The following is an 18,322-nucleotide window of genomic DNA, read 5'->3' as shown; positions in this document are numbered from 1 at the left end:
TGTAGGTGGTCTACTGACAGAGGGAGTCACAGAGCGCGAGAAGGAGGGCGGTACGCCATTAGACCCTGCTCGAGCTAGTGATGCAACAGCATGCAGCAACATGCAGCAACATGCAGCTTGCTCGACACTACTGCGCCATTACTTGGGCTTGACGAAGGAACACTCGGTCAAATCCTCCCGCGCTTCCACCACCACGCTGCACCAACTGCCAACTTCCAAGCCGCGGACATGCCCAACTGAGGGCTGCCAGATAATTCCGCTGAGCTGTCAAGCACACTTCCCATGCTGTCTTGACACCGGGGAACGGACGCCAGGTCTTCCTTGTCAGCGCCACCGGTCCAAACAAGCAAGGAGACCGGGAAGACATCCCCGATGAGCCGCGCAGATGCTGCATTCCCAACAGAGAGGCCAGCCCTACCAGCCATCTCATACCTCCAACTCTGGTTGTTGGGACTGTGGATAACCGCCCTGGCAAAGATGATTGGAGGTCTCGACAACAGACCACTGATACCACGCAAGAGTTTGCTCCGATAGTGCTGCCCGCGGGCACATCCGAAAAGGTTAAATTTCCTTGGGTGGTGTAGCAGGGTCAGGGGCCGCGCTCTCGAGGTTACGTTCTGATAGAGAGTTCGAAACCCCAGGAACATTACTCTGTACTGTACTGTTGCGTAGACCAGTGGACTGTTCTGGGTGGCTTGTTTGCAAGAAAGCTCGAGGGCAAAATAGACGATCGACGATCGCACCCGACAATGATCTTCCTACAGCCAGGTACCCAAGGCACCCCGCAGGATGTCTTCTAGAAACTTGGTAGATAGGAGCAAGACTTTGATTCAACAGGGTATGCAATCTGAAGATCTTGAAGATCCTAGACTAAAACAAGGAAAGGGGGGGGGGGTAATAAACAACCAGGGGCACGTTTCTTACTCAGCCCTGGTCCTGCTCTCCCTCCTCCCGTAATCAGCGCGATGTGACCGTCCCAAAATACGTCAAAACGCCCAACTCTATCAGTAATACGAGATATTAAGTGCGCCTTCCCCGTCATCACCATGATTACAGTTCAGCGGACCCGCAGGAGCCCGATCGCCACATCTTGACAGACTTGACTGTCATTCCCCTCGAGTCGCCCTCCCCCCACGTCGGTAGCCACTGATCAGCGTCATCCCAGAAGGTCCACTGGGCATTGGTCGCCGCATCGACCCAGGGCTTGCCGCCCTTGCCATCCCTACATGCCGGGCACGCATTATTAGCTTCGGAGGCTCTTGACTGCTGGGCGGAATATTGAACCTTGGGGACACTTACTCAAACCATCCGTTCCTGGCCCCGACGGCAACATTGAGGATGAGGTAGAATTCTTGGTCGAAAGGTGCATTCCCTGTGGTACTTGTAGTGTTCGTCCAGGGGTTGGCGACGAGCGTGTCGTTCTCGGACTTCTCAGAGAAGCCCCCTTTTCTCCCACAGGGTCTTGTCCGCGTGGAACTTGGTGTAGAGGACCTGAGTGAGCCTGTTGTCGAAATACATGTAGATGTACTTGTCCGTCCTGGGCACAGTATCAGTAGGAAGCTCTTAGACGCGAAAGAATGGACGGAAGAACTAACCACTCGATTCCAAAGGTGTGGAATGAATCGGTGAAGTCTCCCCGGCGCTGGGTCCTCACAGCCATGGTCTTCCAGTAGCTATCCAGCACAGAAGTCGGGCCCCAGTGCAGTGTCGTGTAGTAGACGTTGCGCCCGCCGGGGTACGAGACCCCGTTGCCCCGGGACTCCATGATGTCCATCTCTCCGCTCCTCGGCCACTCGCCGTACGCCGAGTCTGTGGGCATCATCCAGATTGCCGGCCAGATCCAGTCGCCCTTGGGGAGTTTGGCGACAACCTCGACCCTTCCGTACTTGATGCCCATCTTGCCCTTGGTGTTGATCCTGGCTGACCTGACTGGCGGGATCATTTCTCCTTTGGTCGAGTTAGAGTGGGCGACGCATGCAGCGGCTCTGTCCTCCGTGCAGGTGCCGTCGGCAGTGAGGTTGAGGGTGTAATCGTTCCACATCTGGTCCGTGGTGATGGGCGTGCTCTCGTTTGTGAGCGTTGGCACGATGTGGAGGCCCTTCTCGTCCGTGTAGACATTGGACGGGTCAGTGGTTGTCCAGTCAAAGGACCTCGTCCCGAACCCGTCGAGTGTCACTTCATAGTTCCAAAACTTGTCATCAAGTTTTCCCTGGTCAAATGCGTCCTCATATACGAGACATATCTGGATTTGCAGTCAGGATGAGAGACTGTGAAAGGGGCCGGGATGGACTTACCGGGCCTGATATTGCAGGTCTGATCTGGAAGTAGGCGACGACGCCTGCAGCACACACGCCCAAGAACACAAAGACATATATCACATAGTTGTTGTACTTTGTGCGTTTGAACTTGGGATCCTCCAGCCATGGCTTCTCATATTCTCCTCGGAGGCGGTATGAAACAAGCGTTTTCTGGTCCTGCCGGTGAAGATACCAGAGTGATGTGTTGGGGTTGATGTGCCGGTGGGGCTCATGACGAGAGAGAATGGGGGCTCTGGCGGCCCAAGTCCAGTGTACAGGTGACAGGGGACAAAAGTCTGGTCGGGAGTGTGGGTTCCCTTGGATGATGGCCCAGGGCTTGGGACTGGCAAAATTGGCCGGACTCGGGTGACTTTTGTCCTTTGCAAGATGCTGGACGGTCAGGGCTGTTTTCTGGACGCGCCTGAGAGGTTTGCCAAATTCAATTCGAATCCGCAGTCGCCGATCCGTCGAGGCGGGAAGGGAATATCTGCCTGGCCTGCCTGGCGAATCGTTCCCGCAGATGTTCTTGTCGACTTCTGGTCTAGACTCGATAGATGACACCCTTGTTCACGATGACACCCTTGTTCACACCAACACATCCCTGTCCGAGCTGCAGATACGGATACATTGGCTGGCAGGCCGGCTGGGTGCATACATGATTGGGAAAACGCCGACGCACTGCAGAGGCAGCTGCCCGACTTCACTGCCTCCACTGCCCCCACTGCTATTGGAAGTTCAGCTTGGGGATCTCCATTTTATTTCCTCATAATGGACCCATGGAACTTCAATTCTTGCTTTTCTGGGCCCTGCAGACCGTTCCTGCCTCCCCGGATCGAGCCGAGAGCTGCGCGCATGTGGCGGCAGATGCAACCCTCCGCCTCTGCTGGGCTCAGGTCTGCCTCTTCGGGGTGCAAATACTAATTCGATGGTGCTCCAAGTAGCAAAGGCCCAGACTACTCTGAGCGGAGAGGGTTATCAGGGCTTCTTTGTTTGCCCACGACAGACGGACGGCAGACTGGGTAGTCACCAAAAATAAGGATAAGCATCAGCGCAGGCCCCGGTCGTGCGGTATCAATCGTGTGGGGGTTATAGCGAGTACATATACGACAGGGATCGTGCAGCAACCTCATCAACAGGCCCGTGTACTCGGGTCCCACAAGGAAAAACAATATCAGCGTGGCCCTGGTGCATCATTTCTTGCCCGAGAAGATACCAGGGCTTTCAACCGGACTCACCGCCCGCCGCCGGATCTCATTCGCTGGGCAGTGTACAACCACGTGCAAGCCTGGATCAAAGCATGTTGGAAGTTGAGTAGTTACCGGTCAGGTTTCGTGGTATCAGTCTCCACTGGCAGCGCATGTCTGGCAGGTTGCTTATCTCCTGCAGTCATCATCATCGGGCTTACTTGCTGTCAGATTTTTGAGCCGGCCCGAAATGATTCCTTGCGGCTCCTCGTCGAGATCTACTTCAAGTACGTCTCTCACTCGAACGCAGCTCGGGAACCTTCATTAGTCAGGTGAATCTTGAGGAAGTCAACACGCCCCTGAATTACCACCCATTTTAATATCCACGGGTAGTCTTACGATGGGCAGAAAGTATGGTCACAGAAGTGCTGCTATTTTCCTCGGTCCCAAGGGATGCTCGCTGCTGGGACTGAGAGGATCCCTAGCTTGAACGAGAATCACTCCACTCTCCTCTCCTTCTGCTTCTCCCGCAAGGCTTCTCTTACGACTTCAACCTCTTCCTTCTCACTCTTCTTGCATTTGCCAAACATTTCTTAGTTTACCCACAACCAACCATTGCTGTATCACGTCAAGATGAGACTCAACCTTGCCACTCCCTTCCTTTCTAGCGTTATCGCTGCCCTGAATTCACCGAATGGCCTCGACCAACCGGGGGAAGGTCTGCTTCTGCAAGCCTCTGCAGATGACGCCACCCTTGTCGCGAGCAGGCGAAGCGAACCCACAGCTTGCATCAACCAAGCCGGCAATGGTCTTCATGTAGAGCCTGACACAGATGCAAGCTTCCTTGCCTCTGCGACCTTCTCGCAGGTTGCAACAGCCGCCGGTACCAAACCACCTGATCGGTACTCCGTTGTGCCTGGATGGGTCGATCTAAAGGCCTCCAATGGCGACGGTACCGGGTATCTCGGGTACATACTGTCGGAACTCTCAGATTACAACCCGGATCAGTGCGCCGATCTATGCAGCAGCTGGTCAGGATCGGCTTCGTGTGCATCGTTTGTGATCTTCTTTGAGCGTGCACCGGAGCTGGTCTGGCCAACCACCAAAGCGCCCTCCGCGGCCTGCCCTGCGTCTGCTGATTCACCGTCGGTGACGCTGATCAAGTGCGTCTTCTACTCTGTGCCACTTTACCCTGGCAATGCCACCAATGCCGGCCAGTACCAGGATGATTTTCATGTAGTCATCGCCGGGTCGACCGCCTTCAACCTGGAAGCACCAACTGTGAGCGGATACACGGGCCCCGTCCCCCTCCATAACGCGTCTCTGGACATCCCTCCTCCGGTTGGCAAAAATGGATACATCCGTGTCCAGACCTTTCCTGGCGCTGCATATAATCCCGGCACTTGCGCTCGCAACTGTGCCGATATCTCGGCGTACAGCCTCGAGCAGGGAAGTTCTGAGGTGTGCAGCTCTTTCAACTCATACATCCTGTACGAGAACGAAGCGAACGGGTGAGAAAAGTTCCTAATCGTTAAAAATAGCAAAAACTCCGATAGCTGATATGTGTGCGTGCTCTAGTCTCTTCACCTGCGCTTACTACAGCATCAACTACGGGGCCTCCTACGCTACTGTATGTCCCCACGTGCCTGTGTGACATGAATACAAGAACTAATCATGCAGTAGAACACCGGTCAATTTGATAAAGCTGGCAACCACTACACTATTGGAAGTAGCTACTCATACTACCTTGTGGGCTCTTCCGCACCCCTGGAGAAGCGCGGGATGGAGTTCATTGCTTGAGCTGAATACATTCCTCTTGCGGGCTGAAAGGGAATATCACTGCAGTAGTTGGCTTCAACTCTGTTTTAGGGGGCGGAGAATTTGCCACTTTGAAGCTTGACTTAGCTGCATGTCGAGTGGGTACGGAGTTGTTTGTGTGCTGCAGTCCTAGTATCACTAATTTCTCTTCCGCATACAATCAATATTGGAGCTCTAGCCAGCCACATGATTTCCTCACCTTAAGACTTCGGGGATTTATTCTCCTGGTTTCCTATCATGACATGGACAAGCTGACAATCTTGCATCAAGCTGAAGTAATTGAGAGCGTCTAAACACACCCAGCAGGAAGTAGCCGTACGGAATCTCGTCTTAATACGTCTGTTGATTGTGTCAGGATCAAAGGCAAGGCAGTCTTATTTTCTTTTGCAAACACAAATGGTCCCGTCCTTGGTTGCCAATGTCTCTCAAATACCGGGCTTATCTCATCCCATGTAATCCGTGCCTGGGCAGATGCAGAGTCCAGAACAACAAGCATCAACCAAGCTTCATTAATTAAGGTTCGCAAGCGCCGTCCTTTATTATGTCATTCCTCCGAATGGCAACGCGTTATGCAAAATCTCCTCCTGCCAGGGGATGGGTGCCGTAAGCTTACGGCTTGGCTGGGCCCCCATATCCCGTGGTGACACCCGTCACCGACATCACAACACAGTCAGACAGCTGCCCCCAAATAGTACAATGCTATCTGCTGCTTGTGAAGTCGTTGCGATACCGTCGGGGCTCGCAGACTGTGCCCGCAGACTGCGCCACACGTGGGGTGAACGGTGGCTTGAATGGGTGGTGTCGTATTCGATTGCATCGGCGCCATGGGGGGTTGAGCCGCCAAGAACCTAGCAATTGGTGGTATTTCCGTTGGATTCAAGGAACGGAATCGCGAAATGTCACATCGCGGGGCTGACATACATGTCTAACGTCTTTTCGAGATGAGGCAGATGCAGTGAGACCCAGGATGTCCGAATCTCGCGCGCGAGCCTCCTTCCTGAAGAGGACTAATGGGCCTGCATGCGCTGGTCGAGAGGGTTTTTGGAAAGCTTGACCATGGCAAAGTAGGTAGACGGGGGAAACGTTAGACGCGGAAAATACGAAGACGATGTATCGGTACTTCTGAGTCCGCCCTTACCCCCTTCCCACCCCTCAAATCCATTGGAGCTGGGATATCATCCAAGGCCTACACACGATATGCATGCGGATGGATCCGACCCACCATTCTGACAGTCGAGCCAAGCTTTTTGGGACTGCGGACGACAATACCACTCCGCGAATCGAGGATCACAGCATACCTCCAGCCTCTTCAGGTGCTGTGCCTGACTATCAAACAAACTCGACAAGATGGGGCTCCTCAGATAGCCACGCCCAGCCCTCGTGGATTTTCTTTCCCGCCCCACGGTCAAGGCGGCTGGCCCTGCTGGCCCTCGCACCTCGACATGTGCTTATGCAGCATGGTCGCATCCACCATCCCTTTCCTCCTTCACCGTCCCTCCCCGTGCGGGAACCCTCTTAGCCCGTGCTGCACTGGCAGTCCTTTTGCGTATGCAACGCCGAGGCAGTGCCACTTGGTTTTTTTTGCGTGTGTGCGCTGGCCTCCCGGCCATCCAGAAAAGCACACCCGTCGCATTGCCACGTAGATTAAATGTCTCAACTCAGCACGGTTCGCACTCCGCGCGCCGCAGCTGAAACCCCCAGCATCTCATGGGCCATATGCATCACCCAGCCCGGGCTGATAATATCTCATGATCTCGTCCCGCGGGCTCCTAACCCATGCCGAGCCACGCCGGCGACCTTATCAAGGGCGGCAGTGCTTCGAGAAGCTTTCGAACCCGGTCACGGCCAACCACGTTGCTTCTTCTGCTCCTCCGTCGAGCCAGCTGGGCGCTATAGCTGAAGCGTCCGCCAGCCGCATCGGATCATACGGAGACATTGGCACGGGAGCTTGCAGATGTCCCGGCGTAGGAACGTGCGTGTTGAGGCCGTCGCCGTGTCTTGGTTGCGCCCCCCACGCATGCTTCTGCTGCTCAGCATTGAGCACCTTGGTGTTGCGATATCTCTGTTGGGGTTTCACTCGAATCTGTCTCACGGCGACCCTGGTTCCGAGTAGGTCGGGTGTCTCTCCGCCGTCGTGCTAGCGGGAGCTGGTTGTTTTCTGAGACATGTTGTCTCGCTGCTTGACACGTGCAGAGCGTCACGCCACCCGTTGTGTTTCCGTTCCGTCTTGGCCTTCTTGGGTCACTCATTCGAGTTTCTTGGTCATCTGGTCGGTCTGTTGGGGAGCTTCCCTCCTGGGACAAGCTACTATTGATTGCAACACCTGATTTCCCACCAAGGCTCGGTCCGTCCCAGATCAGGTTGTTGATTGCTCACAATTTGCGGACGCCAGCAAACACATTGACCATGTCGGTATCAATCCAGCCGTCTTTTTCTCTTATTATCCTGCACAGAATGGAGGATGGTCAACTCCTGGTGTTTATGTATGCTTGTGTCCAAGAAGCACATTCCCTCACTTCACACTAGACTCTTCACAAACATCATGAAAGGAAAGGCCGTGTGGCTTGTATGAGTACAACACGACCAAGTGTTGCTGACGGCACTACAGTACGAGAAAGGATCACATAATCCTCTATGAGGTTATATGTATGTTGTGTCAGTATAAATATATGGGAACCATGTTTGTCTCTCGACCCAAGAGCGGGTCAAGGTGACTTGCAACACTCCATTTGAAATCTTGGATAACGCTTTGCGGTGTACCTCAGTAGCCTATTAAAATTGAAGTAACTATAACGGCTTGAAATTTGAATCTGTTGTATGGATGTTCCGCCACAATGGTATTCAAACATGGCCTCTTTTGTAAATAGAGCCCTTGGTGACAATATGAGGGTTTGAGTCTGATGGTGAGTCTGAGGGCGTGGCATATCATGATGAGGACATGTGCCCAGACTGCTATGCTTTTAACCTCTGGACATACATAGTCAACATGTATGGCTTAGTGTCACATGTGGACGGTTGTCTTTGGAGCATCACTGGTGACAACCTCTGCCTGTGACTCCAGACTCAACATCTATACCTAGATTGAATCATATCACAGCTCACTGGCAGGGCTCAGCTCTGGCCCTCCGTATGAATGTAAACCATCCTTTGCGGTCCATGGTCATGACTTTGGCGCAACCGAGGGCTTCTGGATTTACCTGTATTCTGCACTCCACCATATAAGCTATCAAAATTCTGGTAATTGCCAGTGTCCTGGCAGTACTTGAGTCTAAACATGAATGATTAACTGGTTTCTAAGTGAGATATTGCTCTCAAAATCATGTTTTCCCAAGAAAGATGTTGAGAAGCACATTTACCTGGTTGTGAACTATGTCTGTCTGGGGTTAACGTCAAGTATTTGTGACTTGGTCTAGCATTGATACTAAACGTCCAGTGTGACCTCTTTCCCCTCTTTGCTTCGATTCCTTTAAATGATTGAACATTGGCAATGTAAGCCCCAAGGTTCCATATTCAAGCTTCTACTAGCATAAACAGTGCTGCATCTCCGTCAAGGTGTAAAGTCGCTGCCACAATCTGGGTATCACATTCGACACAACTTGCCCAGGAAAATGAGTATTTAGGCAGAGCAATCTTAAGCTTGCCGAGAGAGTACTGAAGAGTTCCTGATCACAGCGTTGGACTGTACGGTACGGTATATTGCCGCCCAAGTCCTTATGACCTATGGTGCCCCATCTGACTTCGTTGCAATACTCTAGGATCTAGCTGGCATCGAGATGAATGGCGGACCATAGCTCCGGGCGTACCGGGACGGTACCCAGCTGATCTTTACCAGCAAACACTCCAGACCTAGGAATGCTAAAGTCCACCAGAGAGATGAATAGTTATAAATTGCATCGTGACGCTCACACAGAGTTAAACGAATTACCCCTCCTTCTCCAAGTCTGTAGATGCAAAGGCCAGCCAATCGCCCCAAAAGATGCGGTCGCCTGTGTCCGCGGATGTTACTTTACCCGGGTAAATGCCACTCCAACTTGGTTTTCTCATCAACGCAGACATTAAAGACACGCCTCGGGCTTGAAAGTAGGCCCCGCTCGGTGGAGAGAGGACCTGTTAATTGAAGATGGATTCCGGCTGAGAAGCGCCATCCTTTCCATGGCTGTTTTGGGAAACTATACGACAGCCGATATTGGATGGAGATCTTAACAACGCTTGTATATAAAGGACAAAACAAATTATAACAACATCAGTATTCTTTCCAATTATACCACCCGTCTCTGCTGTGAGGTTCAGACCAAAGACAATTGCCGAGCAACGATGCAACTCCCAAACCTCAGCCTCCTCGTGATCTTCAGTGCCTCGGCACTCGCAGCACTGAACAAGACCGGCTCAACCTGCACTGTGACGCCGTTGACGACAGGTCAGGATGACACGCCCCAAATCCTCGACGCCTTCAAGCAATGCGGCCGCGACGGCAAGGTGGTGCTGACCGAGGGCCTCTTCAACATCGGCCAGGTGATGCGAACAACGGACCTGAACAACTGCGACATCGAGATACACGGAACGCTGAAGTGGAGTTCCGACATACAGTACTGGCTGAGAAACAGCATCAGCGTGACCTATGCTGGTAGGTCGACCGCGTGGCAGCTAGGCGGCGTCAATATCAGCTTGAGGGGGTTTGGGAAGGCGCTATTCGATGGCAATGGCCAGTTGTGGTATGATCAAAATAGGAACCAAGGGAATCAGAATGGAAGGCCCATCAGCTTGACACTTTGGCACGCCAAAAACGTCCTGGTGGATGGCATCACCTGGCGGCAGAGCCAGTTCTGGTTAGTTTTGACGGTAGGCAATGAACGGATGTCGGGTGACTGATTTGATAACAGGCATACCTTTGTCGCATATTCGGAGAACATCACCATGACCAACCTCGACATGAACTCGACCTCGAACTCTCAATGGTCGACGGTCAATACGGATGGGGTGGACACCTGGAATTCAAAAGACGTAGTCATCTCCAACTGGACGGTCACTTGCGGCGATGTGAGTTACAAGAGTCTTCTCATCCATTTTCCTCGCCAGAAACAATCCCGTCTTCAACTTTCTGCTCTAAAACATACTGATTACAATCCCCATCGAAAAAGGACTGCATTAGCATGAAAGGAAATTCCAGCAATGTGCACGTCAGCAACGTCGTCTGCCACGAGAGCGGTGCAATGTGCATAGGCTCCATAGGCTCGAATCCATCGCAGCCAGACATCGTCGAGAATGTGTACTACGACAACGTCACCGCGTACCACAGCAGCAACGCCGCGTGGATCAAGACGTACTCGGGCCAGGGGAGGGTGCGCAACGTGACCTTCGCCAACATGCGTTTCGACAACGTGAACCAGCCGATCTACATCACGCCATGCATCTACGGCAGCTCCGGCTGCGACACCTCGCGGCTGAGCATCGAGGACATCCGCTGGGTCAACATCACGGGCACCAGCCGCTACAACGTGGCTGCTGGGATACACTGCAGCGCGGCGGCGCCGTGCAAGAACCTCAAGATGGAAAATGTGAACATTACACCCATAAAGGGCGGCAAGGCCAAGTGGTTGTGTTCCAACATTCAGAACCAGGCGTCAAGTGGGATTCCGTGTACCGAGAGCTGTCCTTCGAATTGGCCGCAGCAGTTGAACGGAGATCGCTGAAAATTGGGTTACCTGTGTGAAATGTAAATGTCTCTACGGAACTAGGCTTGAATATTGATTTCTCTTAGTCTGACATAAAGGGGTTCTTTTGAGGGACCGCTTAATGTTTGCGACCTGGATATTGTTCCTAACGAGCCACAAGAGCGATGGATGAGTCCGCTTTCAACAAGAGATGACTTGGGTAACCTTATGGACTCAAGTACGATCTGCGGCTGGCTCGTATGCACCACGTACTAGTACTGCTACTCTCAGGCACAAAAATTCAGAACAAAAGTGTGTATTATGTTGCTGTTATTAGAGCCAAAATAACCCGACCGACCCATGTGTGAGCCTACAGCACCTCCAAGGGGGCTTGGCTCACGAACCACGTTCCATTATTCGTGTCCACCGTGATATTGGTCTGCTTCGTCTCGCCCCCTTTCAAGCTTCCGGTCTCCACAAGCCCCCCGGCTACCGGCCGCTGCAGCTTGTTCGCACCGGCCTCAACAGTGAAGTTGGCTATGGGGATCTCCCAGCCGTTCCTGTTGACTACCGTCGGCAGCCCAAAGTAGTTCGCAGTCAGCCTCTCGGGCGAGATGTGCAGCTCGTAGTAGCCGCGGTAGTACAGGTCCTGCCACTGCAGCTCCTCGTTCGCGTTCTGCAGCCACGCGGAGCCCGCGTTTGCCTTCTCGAGCGTGACGTTCGCGCCGTACGGGCACGGGGAGGTCACCGCTGATCCGGCGAACTCGACGCCGATCGAGCCCTCGCCAGTTGCCGAGTCATAGCTCTTCTCTCCGAGCCACACGAGGTCCGAAACCCAGGACGCGTGGGAGTCGCCTGCGAGGAAGATGTTATTGCCGATCCCATTGTTGTACAGGTGGCTGAACGTCCTGTTGCGGTTCGATTGGTACTGTGGCGGTTCGGGTCAGCTTTCAGTGCACTGTGGAAGGAGTTTTATGCAGAATCGTGTGGAAACAGAGACTGCCCCCCTGGAGTAAGTTTCAAAGCCGGTCTCAACCAGAAGCTTCCAGGCAAGCGTTAAAGCAGCCTGCAAAAGGGACAAATTGATATCCTCAGAAATATGAAAGTGATGTTGAAAACTGCTTACCCCATCCCACGCGTCATTGTTCAAGGGACTCTCATCGCCAAAGGCTATCGACTCATTCATCCGACTGAAAACGATCTGGCTGCCAATGATGCGCCACGTTGCTCCGCGCTTGGAGGAGGAAGAGAGTTGGTTGTAGAACCAATTCTCCTGCCTCGATCCCATGAGCGACCGGCCAGCGTCGTTGGCAATTGAATGGACATAGTCCGTGTTCCAATACAAGTCCGTTATAGATCTATCGTACTGCCTGGTATCAAGCATGATCAAGTCCGCGAGGTTGCCGAGCTTGAATGAGCGCCAGATTCTCAAGTTGTCGTCCATGTCCACTTGGCGAATGGGCATCCACTCGAAATAAGCGCGAATGGCGTTCATCCTGCGCTGGTCTACTGAAACCCCGCCGTCTTTGACAAAAGAATCTTCGGTGTTGTTCAGCTCGGAGGAGCCGTCCCGATAGGTGTTGTCTGCAACCTCGTGGTCGTCCCAGACCGGGATCCACGGAAAGCTCTGGTGGCTGGCGAGAAGGTCCAGGTCAGTCCGGTAGGTGGCAAGACGCTTCCTGTAGTCGTAGAGGCTGAATATCTCCTTGTCGGGAAGTGGCACTCTGCCGATAGTCTGACCCTGGCCGTAGTCCCCATTCTTGTATTCGTATATGTAATCTCCCAAGTGGATAACGTAGTCAACAGAGTCTTTGCGTACTGGGTTGCCGAATGCGTTGAAGTAGCCAAAGGGGAAGTTCGAACATGAGTAGACGGCGATTCCGATCTCAGTCACGTCGTCGTCCTCTTCAGGCGTGGTCTTTGTCCTCCCCAGTGGGCTCTTGTTGTCGGAACCGCACACGTTGAACTGGTACCAGTACGTCGTGAATGGCTCCAGGTTTTGAGCTTCAACCTGGTTGGAACGAAACATGAGTTAGCACCCATCATATTCAACTCAAGTGGTCCCGGTCCGCCTAACCTTGACTGTGTAATCGATGTCAGAAGTGGTATAGATGGTACCAGAGTCCACCACGTTCCCCAGCTGTTCATCCGAGGCGACCTTGTACTCTACACAGATAGGAGCCTTCGACAAGGAGATGTATTCCTGAGTGTCATGGTTGTATAGCGGCACGTAGCCGGACACGGTTGCATTTGATTTGTCGTTATCTAGCACAGGACTGACGCGCGTCCACAGGATAACACTGTCTGGATATGGGTCGCCTGAAGCAACACCGTGGGTGAAATTCAATGTGGCCGGGTCTAATGGGCTCTGTGGGTCATTTCTCTTGACGACCCTGTGGATAGAGACACCGAGAGATGGATGGTGCTCAGAGGGACTGCGGTAGTTGATGTTCGACGTCCAGGAGGCTTGTACAACCGCGGCGAGAGCGAGGAAAGCAGTGGCTTGAAACCCCATGTTGCCGACAATCGAAGAGAAGAGCAACTGTTCTAGACGGCGCAACAACTTGAACACAGTCGGTTCACCGATGCCGGGAAACGGTGAGCTTCGTCGTCTTTATATCCGCATCCCGCACTCTATTGATCTACATCATCAGGTAGCATTGCGTCTGCCAGAGCGAACTGCTGGCTAATATTCATGCTTGCTGCAGCCGATGTTCCTCTGCATCGCTAGCCCGGGACACGTTCTCGCTTCACCAATCAGGCCGACCCGATTAGGCATGAGTTCGGTGAGGGTTCGTCTGGTTTGCAAAAAGTCTGCAGCGGGTCGCAGAGCGGCCTACCAGGATGTCGTCGTCATAGTCAACGTGCTAGACCGCGTCGCCGGCTCACCCGAGGCATCGAAGCTTTCCAACGACGGACAGCGTGCTTCCATTGACGCGTTCCATTGGTTCTCGGTGTTACGGTTACATCGTTGGTCGTGTGGCCTTGGCAGGGACACCAGATTCTTGTCCAGGATCTCGTTAGTTCTCCATGGGTATCCTGTATTTCGAGTATGATATCTGGCATACTAATATCCACTACAATATCCAGTGTAATTACACAAACATGCCATGCCCGGCGTCAGTGTGCTGACTCCTCGAGACGCAGTTGGAGTTGCATGCAACCAGAGTTACGAGGTCCATCTTCTCAGGCTCTACCTACCCCGCGTTGACAGGCTTGGCCGAACTGTGCGACCCAGCCGTCCGGCATTAGCTCCAACCACAGCAGTTGACACCAAAGCAGCCAGTCGCGGCACCACCAGAGCGAGGCAGATGCTTCTACTTCTTCAAAAACGACATCTCCAAACGCCAAAGCAGGTGAAACATATGCAAAACTAGTAGTTGATTTTTGGATGCTTGTCAACGTGTCTAGTGTCTAGTGCTACAGTAGCGTCCTGAATCACGTTGTGCTGCACAGGATCTGGCGTAATATGAGCCAGACAGAGTTGTGACTGTATATGTAGATGTATATATATATATATATAATATATAATATACTGTATATATATATATATGTATATGAGAAATTTTTTATATATATTATATATAGATTTATATATAGATTTATATATAGATTTATATATATTATATATAAATTTATATATAGATTTATATATTAATAAGAAATAAAAGAAATAAAAGAAATAAAAGAAATAAAAGAAATAAAAGAAATAAAAGAAATAAAAGAAATAAAAGAAATAAAAGAAATAAAAGAAATAAAAGAAATAAAAGAAATAAAAAAATTAATAAAATAAAATTTATATTTCCTTTATAAAATTAATTATAAATATAAATTTTATATTAATATATAGCTTAAATTTTAATTTACTTAAAATAATTTAATAAGATTTATTTTAATAAAGCTTTCCCTTAATATTTTACTTAAAATACTTTTTAAGCTAATATTAATATTTTATATATTATTAGTAAGGGCAGGGAAATATATAAGGAATAATACTGCGCTGGATTTTAGCTAGCTATAAAAGCTAGCTTTTTTATTTATTTTAAATATTCTTTTAAGAAATCAACTCTTCTCTTTTCTTATATATTTAATGTTTTAATTAAGCTTTTTTTATTTTTAAGAATTTTTAAAAATATTTACCTTTTCTCTTTCTTTAACTCCCTTTTATTCCTATTTTTCCTCTTTATTATATTAAAGCTCCTTCTTAAGCTATCCTTAAGAGGGTTTAATAAAACTTATCTCTTATTTATTTAAGTAATTTATTTTTATTAATAATTTAGCTTAAGTATAATTTTAATTTTATATATTTTTAATTAATAATAAAAAGAATAAAAAGTTAGCTATAAATTAATTATTTATTAATTTTATTTCTTTTTTTATTTTTATATTAAATATTATTAAATTATTTTATATCTTATCTTAAAGCTTTAATTAAAGCTTATATTTATCTTTATTTTATTATAAAAAAGAATTAAATATAATTAAACTTATAATAATATTATAAGTATTTTAAGATTATTTTTTAATTTTAAAATACTTTTTATATTTTTAAGATTTAAATAAAATATTATTTTAATTTCATATTTATATATTATTAAGCTTTAAACTTATTTTAAGTTTTTTATTAAAGATTATGCTTAAATATAATAATAATATAAACTTAAGATTAAAATAATAAATTTAAACTTTATAAGCATTATTTAATATTAATTAAAAGTACTTTAAATTCTTAATTAATATCTATTATTATTATTATAATCTTAAGTTTAAAATAAAGGGAGTTATAATATAAAATTAAGGCGCTTATTTTGCTTACTTATAAGTTTAATAAGTAGCATTATATTATATATTTTTATATTAATTAAATTATATAAAAAGCTTAAACTTAAAATATAACTTTATTTAAGCTTTAATTAAACTTAAATTTAATTTATTAAGGGTTTAATATAATATTAATAAATAAGGTATTAAATATAAATTTAAAAAACTTTTTTTATTATAATTTTATAATACTTATTTTTTAATAAAATATCTTTTTATTAAATTTATTTTATTTATTATATTTAATAATATCTTTATTTTTTAAGCTTTAATTTAAATATTTTATAATAATATTAAAGATAAATTCCTTAAAAAAATAATTACTTTAATTAAAAATATTATTATTTTTTAAGTTTCTTTATTTTATTATTATTTTAATAAAATTTATTATAATATATATGCTATATTTTTAAGCTTAAAGCCTTTTTAAATTTATTTTTATTTTAAAAGTATCTTTAAACTTTAAAAACTATTTATTCTTTTTTACTTAAAGCTAAGAAAAAAATCTTAAGAAATTTATTAAGGAAAAAAGGAAATTTAATTTTATTTATTATTAATTAAAGTATTAATCTTGCTTTAATTAAACTTTATAATTTATTATTAATAATAAGTTAGGGATTTAAATTAATATTTTAAAAGTTTTATTTTTTATTAATATAATAATTTTATTATAAATAGCTTTATTTATAATTTATAATTTAAATACCTTAAAGTTTAATAAAATTAATATTATTAAGGTTTTAAATAGTTTTAAGATTATTATTTATTAATTTTCTTATTTAAATAATTAAATCTTAAAATTGCTTAAATAATATTATATTATTTTAAATTTAATAAAAGTAATTAAAAGCATTATTATTAAATAATATATTTAAAAAAATTAAAAGAAAAAGCTTTTTATTTTTTATAAATTTAATAATTAAAATTATTATATAAACTTAATTATAATTATTAAAAATATTATTTATAATAATTTTTATAATAATTTAAAAATATAAAAAGAAAAGATTATAAAATATAATTAAGAATTTAATAATATAAATAATATCTTTTTCCTTATAACTTAGGCTTTTTATAAAATATTTTTATTATATTTAAAAAAATAGTTAATAAGGAAAGAGATTATTTATAAATTAATAAAGAATATTTTTTAATTGAATTTTAAGTATATTTTGCTAAAAGTTATTAATTAAGAATTTAAGTATTTTAAGTAAGATAAGTACTTATTTATATAAAATAATTTTAATTAAAATTTATTTAATATAAAAAAATTAAATTTTTTTTAAAAAAGTTAAAATAATTTTAATTTTTTAAATTATTTTTAAAATAAAAATTTATAAGTTTAATAATTTTTATTTAGGTTTAATTATATTAATATTATTAAAAAATATAGTTAGGATTTATAAAATGTAAATAAGCTTATTAAAAGGTTTATAAAATTAAAGCTTAATTTAATTAAGTTTAAAAATAAATTTAAGTTATTTTAATAAGATATTAAAGTTTTTTTTTATAATAAATAATAAAGTAATTTTAAGGTAATTAAGCTAAGGGTTATAAATTTTATTTAATAGCTTTTAATAAAACTTAATTAAAGTAACCTTAATAATAATAAAGCATAAATTGTAATTTTAATGCTTTTCTTTAAAAAAGATAAGTTATTTAAAGTTTGCTATAGCTATATTTCTTAAGATTATAATATATATTAATATAATAAGTTTAAATAATTTTTCTTAAATAATTTATTAATAGCTTTTAAGTTAAAGAAATTATTAATATTTCTTAGCTTATTTAAAGATATTTAAGCTAATCTTTTAAAATATTTAAACCTTATTTATATTTAATTATATTATAATTAAAGTAATTATAATTTAAAAAGATATATTTATAATTAATTAAAGTTTTTATTTAAGAAGGAAAGATTTAATTTGCCTTATATAATTAAATATTATAAGCTTATTAAGATAAATTCTTTATTTAAAGGAAAGGTTTTATTAAGAATTTTAAAAGTAATTTAAGAGCTTAATAATTAAAAGAAAGTTAGCTTAATTTTTATATTTATAAATCTTATAAATTATATAATTTATATTAAGGAAAAGCTTATAATTTTAAGTAATAATAAGCTTTTTTAAATAAATATTATTATTATTAAAAAAAAGCATATAATTAAAAATATTAAAAATTAAAATAAAGTTATAAGAATTATAAAGGCTAATTAAATTTAATTTAAAGATTTTAAAAACGTGGAAAATAATTAATTTTAAATTATTAATAATAAGTTATAATTAAAGAATAAGAAAAAGATAAGGAAAAGGAAAAACTTATTTATTAATTAAAATTAAATTTAAAAGGAAAATGCTAAGTTTTTTATAATAAAAGCAAGCTTAATTAATATAATAAACTTAAAATTAAAAAAATATACTTAATAACCCTTATTATTTAAAAAAAAGTAATTTAAGTAATTTTAATTATAATTATTAAAATAAGTATTATGAATATCCTAGTGCTTAATAATATTAATTTAACCTTAATTAAGCATTTATTAATAATATAA

The 18,322-nt window shown here is 44.1% G+C and overlaps 4 protein-coding genes across 4 annotated transcripts; 2 read left to right on the top strand and 2 right to left on the bottom strand.

Annotated features, from left to right (window-relative positions):
- Positions 1-1,050: 1,050 nt before the first annotated feature.
- On the bottom strand, positions 1,051-2,530 carry INS49_006332 (uncharacterized protein; the record flags this gene model as incomplete). Its single annotated transcript, XM_043167104.1, has 6 exons — positions 1,051-1,222; positions 1,300-1,380; positions 1,457-1,537; positions 1,596-2,242; positions 2,295-2,440; positions 2,491-2,530. 6 exons carry the CDS (start codon positions 2,528-2,530, stop codon positions 1,051-1,053), a joined length of 1,167 nt encoding a protein of 388 aa, XP_043028248.1.
- A 1,584-nt stretch (positions 2,531-4,114) lies between these two features.
- INS49_006331 (uncharacterized protein) lies at positions 4,115-5,281 on the top strand (the record flags this gene model as incomplete). Its single annotated transcript, XM_043167103.1, has 3 exons — positions 4,115-4,992; positions 5,060-5,111; positions 5,165-5,281. The coding sequence occupies 3 exons, from the start codon at positions 4,115-4,117 to the stop codon at positions 5,279-5,281; spliced, it is 1,047 nt and encodes a 348-aa protein (XP_043028247.1).
- A 4,332-nt stretch (positions 5,282-9,613) lies between these two features.
- Positions 9,614-10,989, top strand: INS49_006330 (uncharacterized protein; the record flags this gene model as incomplete). Its single annotated transcript, XM_043167102.1, has 3 exons — positions 9,614-10,125; positions 10,180-10,336; positions 10,438-10,989. 3 exons carry the CDS (start codon positions 9,614-9,616, stop codon positions 10,987-10,989), a joined length of 1,221 nt encoding a protein of 406 aa, XP_043028246.1.
- Positions 10,990-11,320: 331 nt separating this feature from the next.
- Positions 11,321-13,465, bottom strand: INS49_006329 (uncharacterized protein; the record flags this gene model as incomplete). Its single annotated transcript, XM_043167101.1, has 3 exons — positions 11,321-11,878; positions 12,077-12,961; positions 13,028-13,465. The coding sequence occupies 3 exons, from the start codon at positions 13,463-13,465 to the stop codon at positions 11,321-11,323; spliced, it is 1,881 nt and encodes a 626-aa protein (XP_043028245.1).
- Between the last annotated feature and the right edge of the window lie 4,857 nt (positions 13,466-18,322).

The sequence above is a fragment of the Diaporthe citri genome (assembly GCF_014595645.1).
Source record: "Diaporthe citri strain NFHF-8-4 chromosome Unknown scaffold_2, whole genome shotgun sequence".
NCBI classification, from domain to species: domain Eukaryota; kingdom Fungi; phylum Ascomycota; class Sordariomycetes; order Diaporthales; family Diaporthaceae; genus Diaporthe; species Diaporthe citri.
This window is presented reverse-complemented; position numbering and strand designations above follow the sequence as displayed.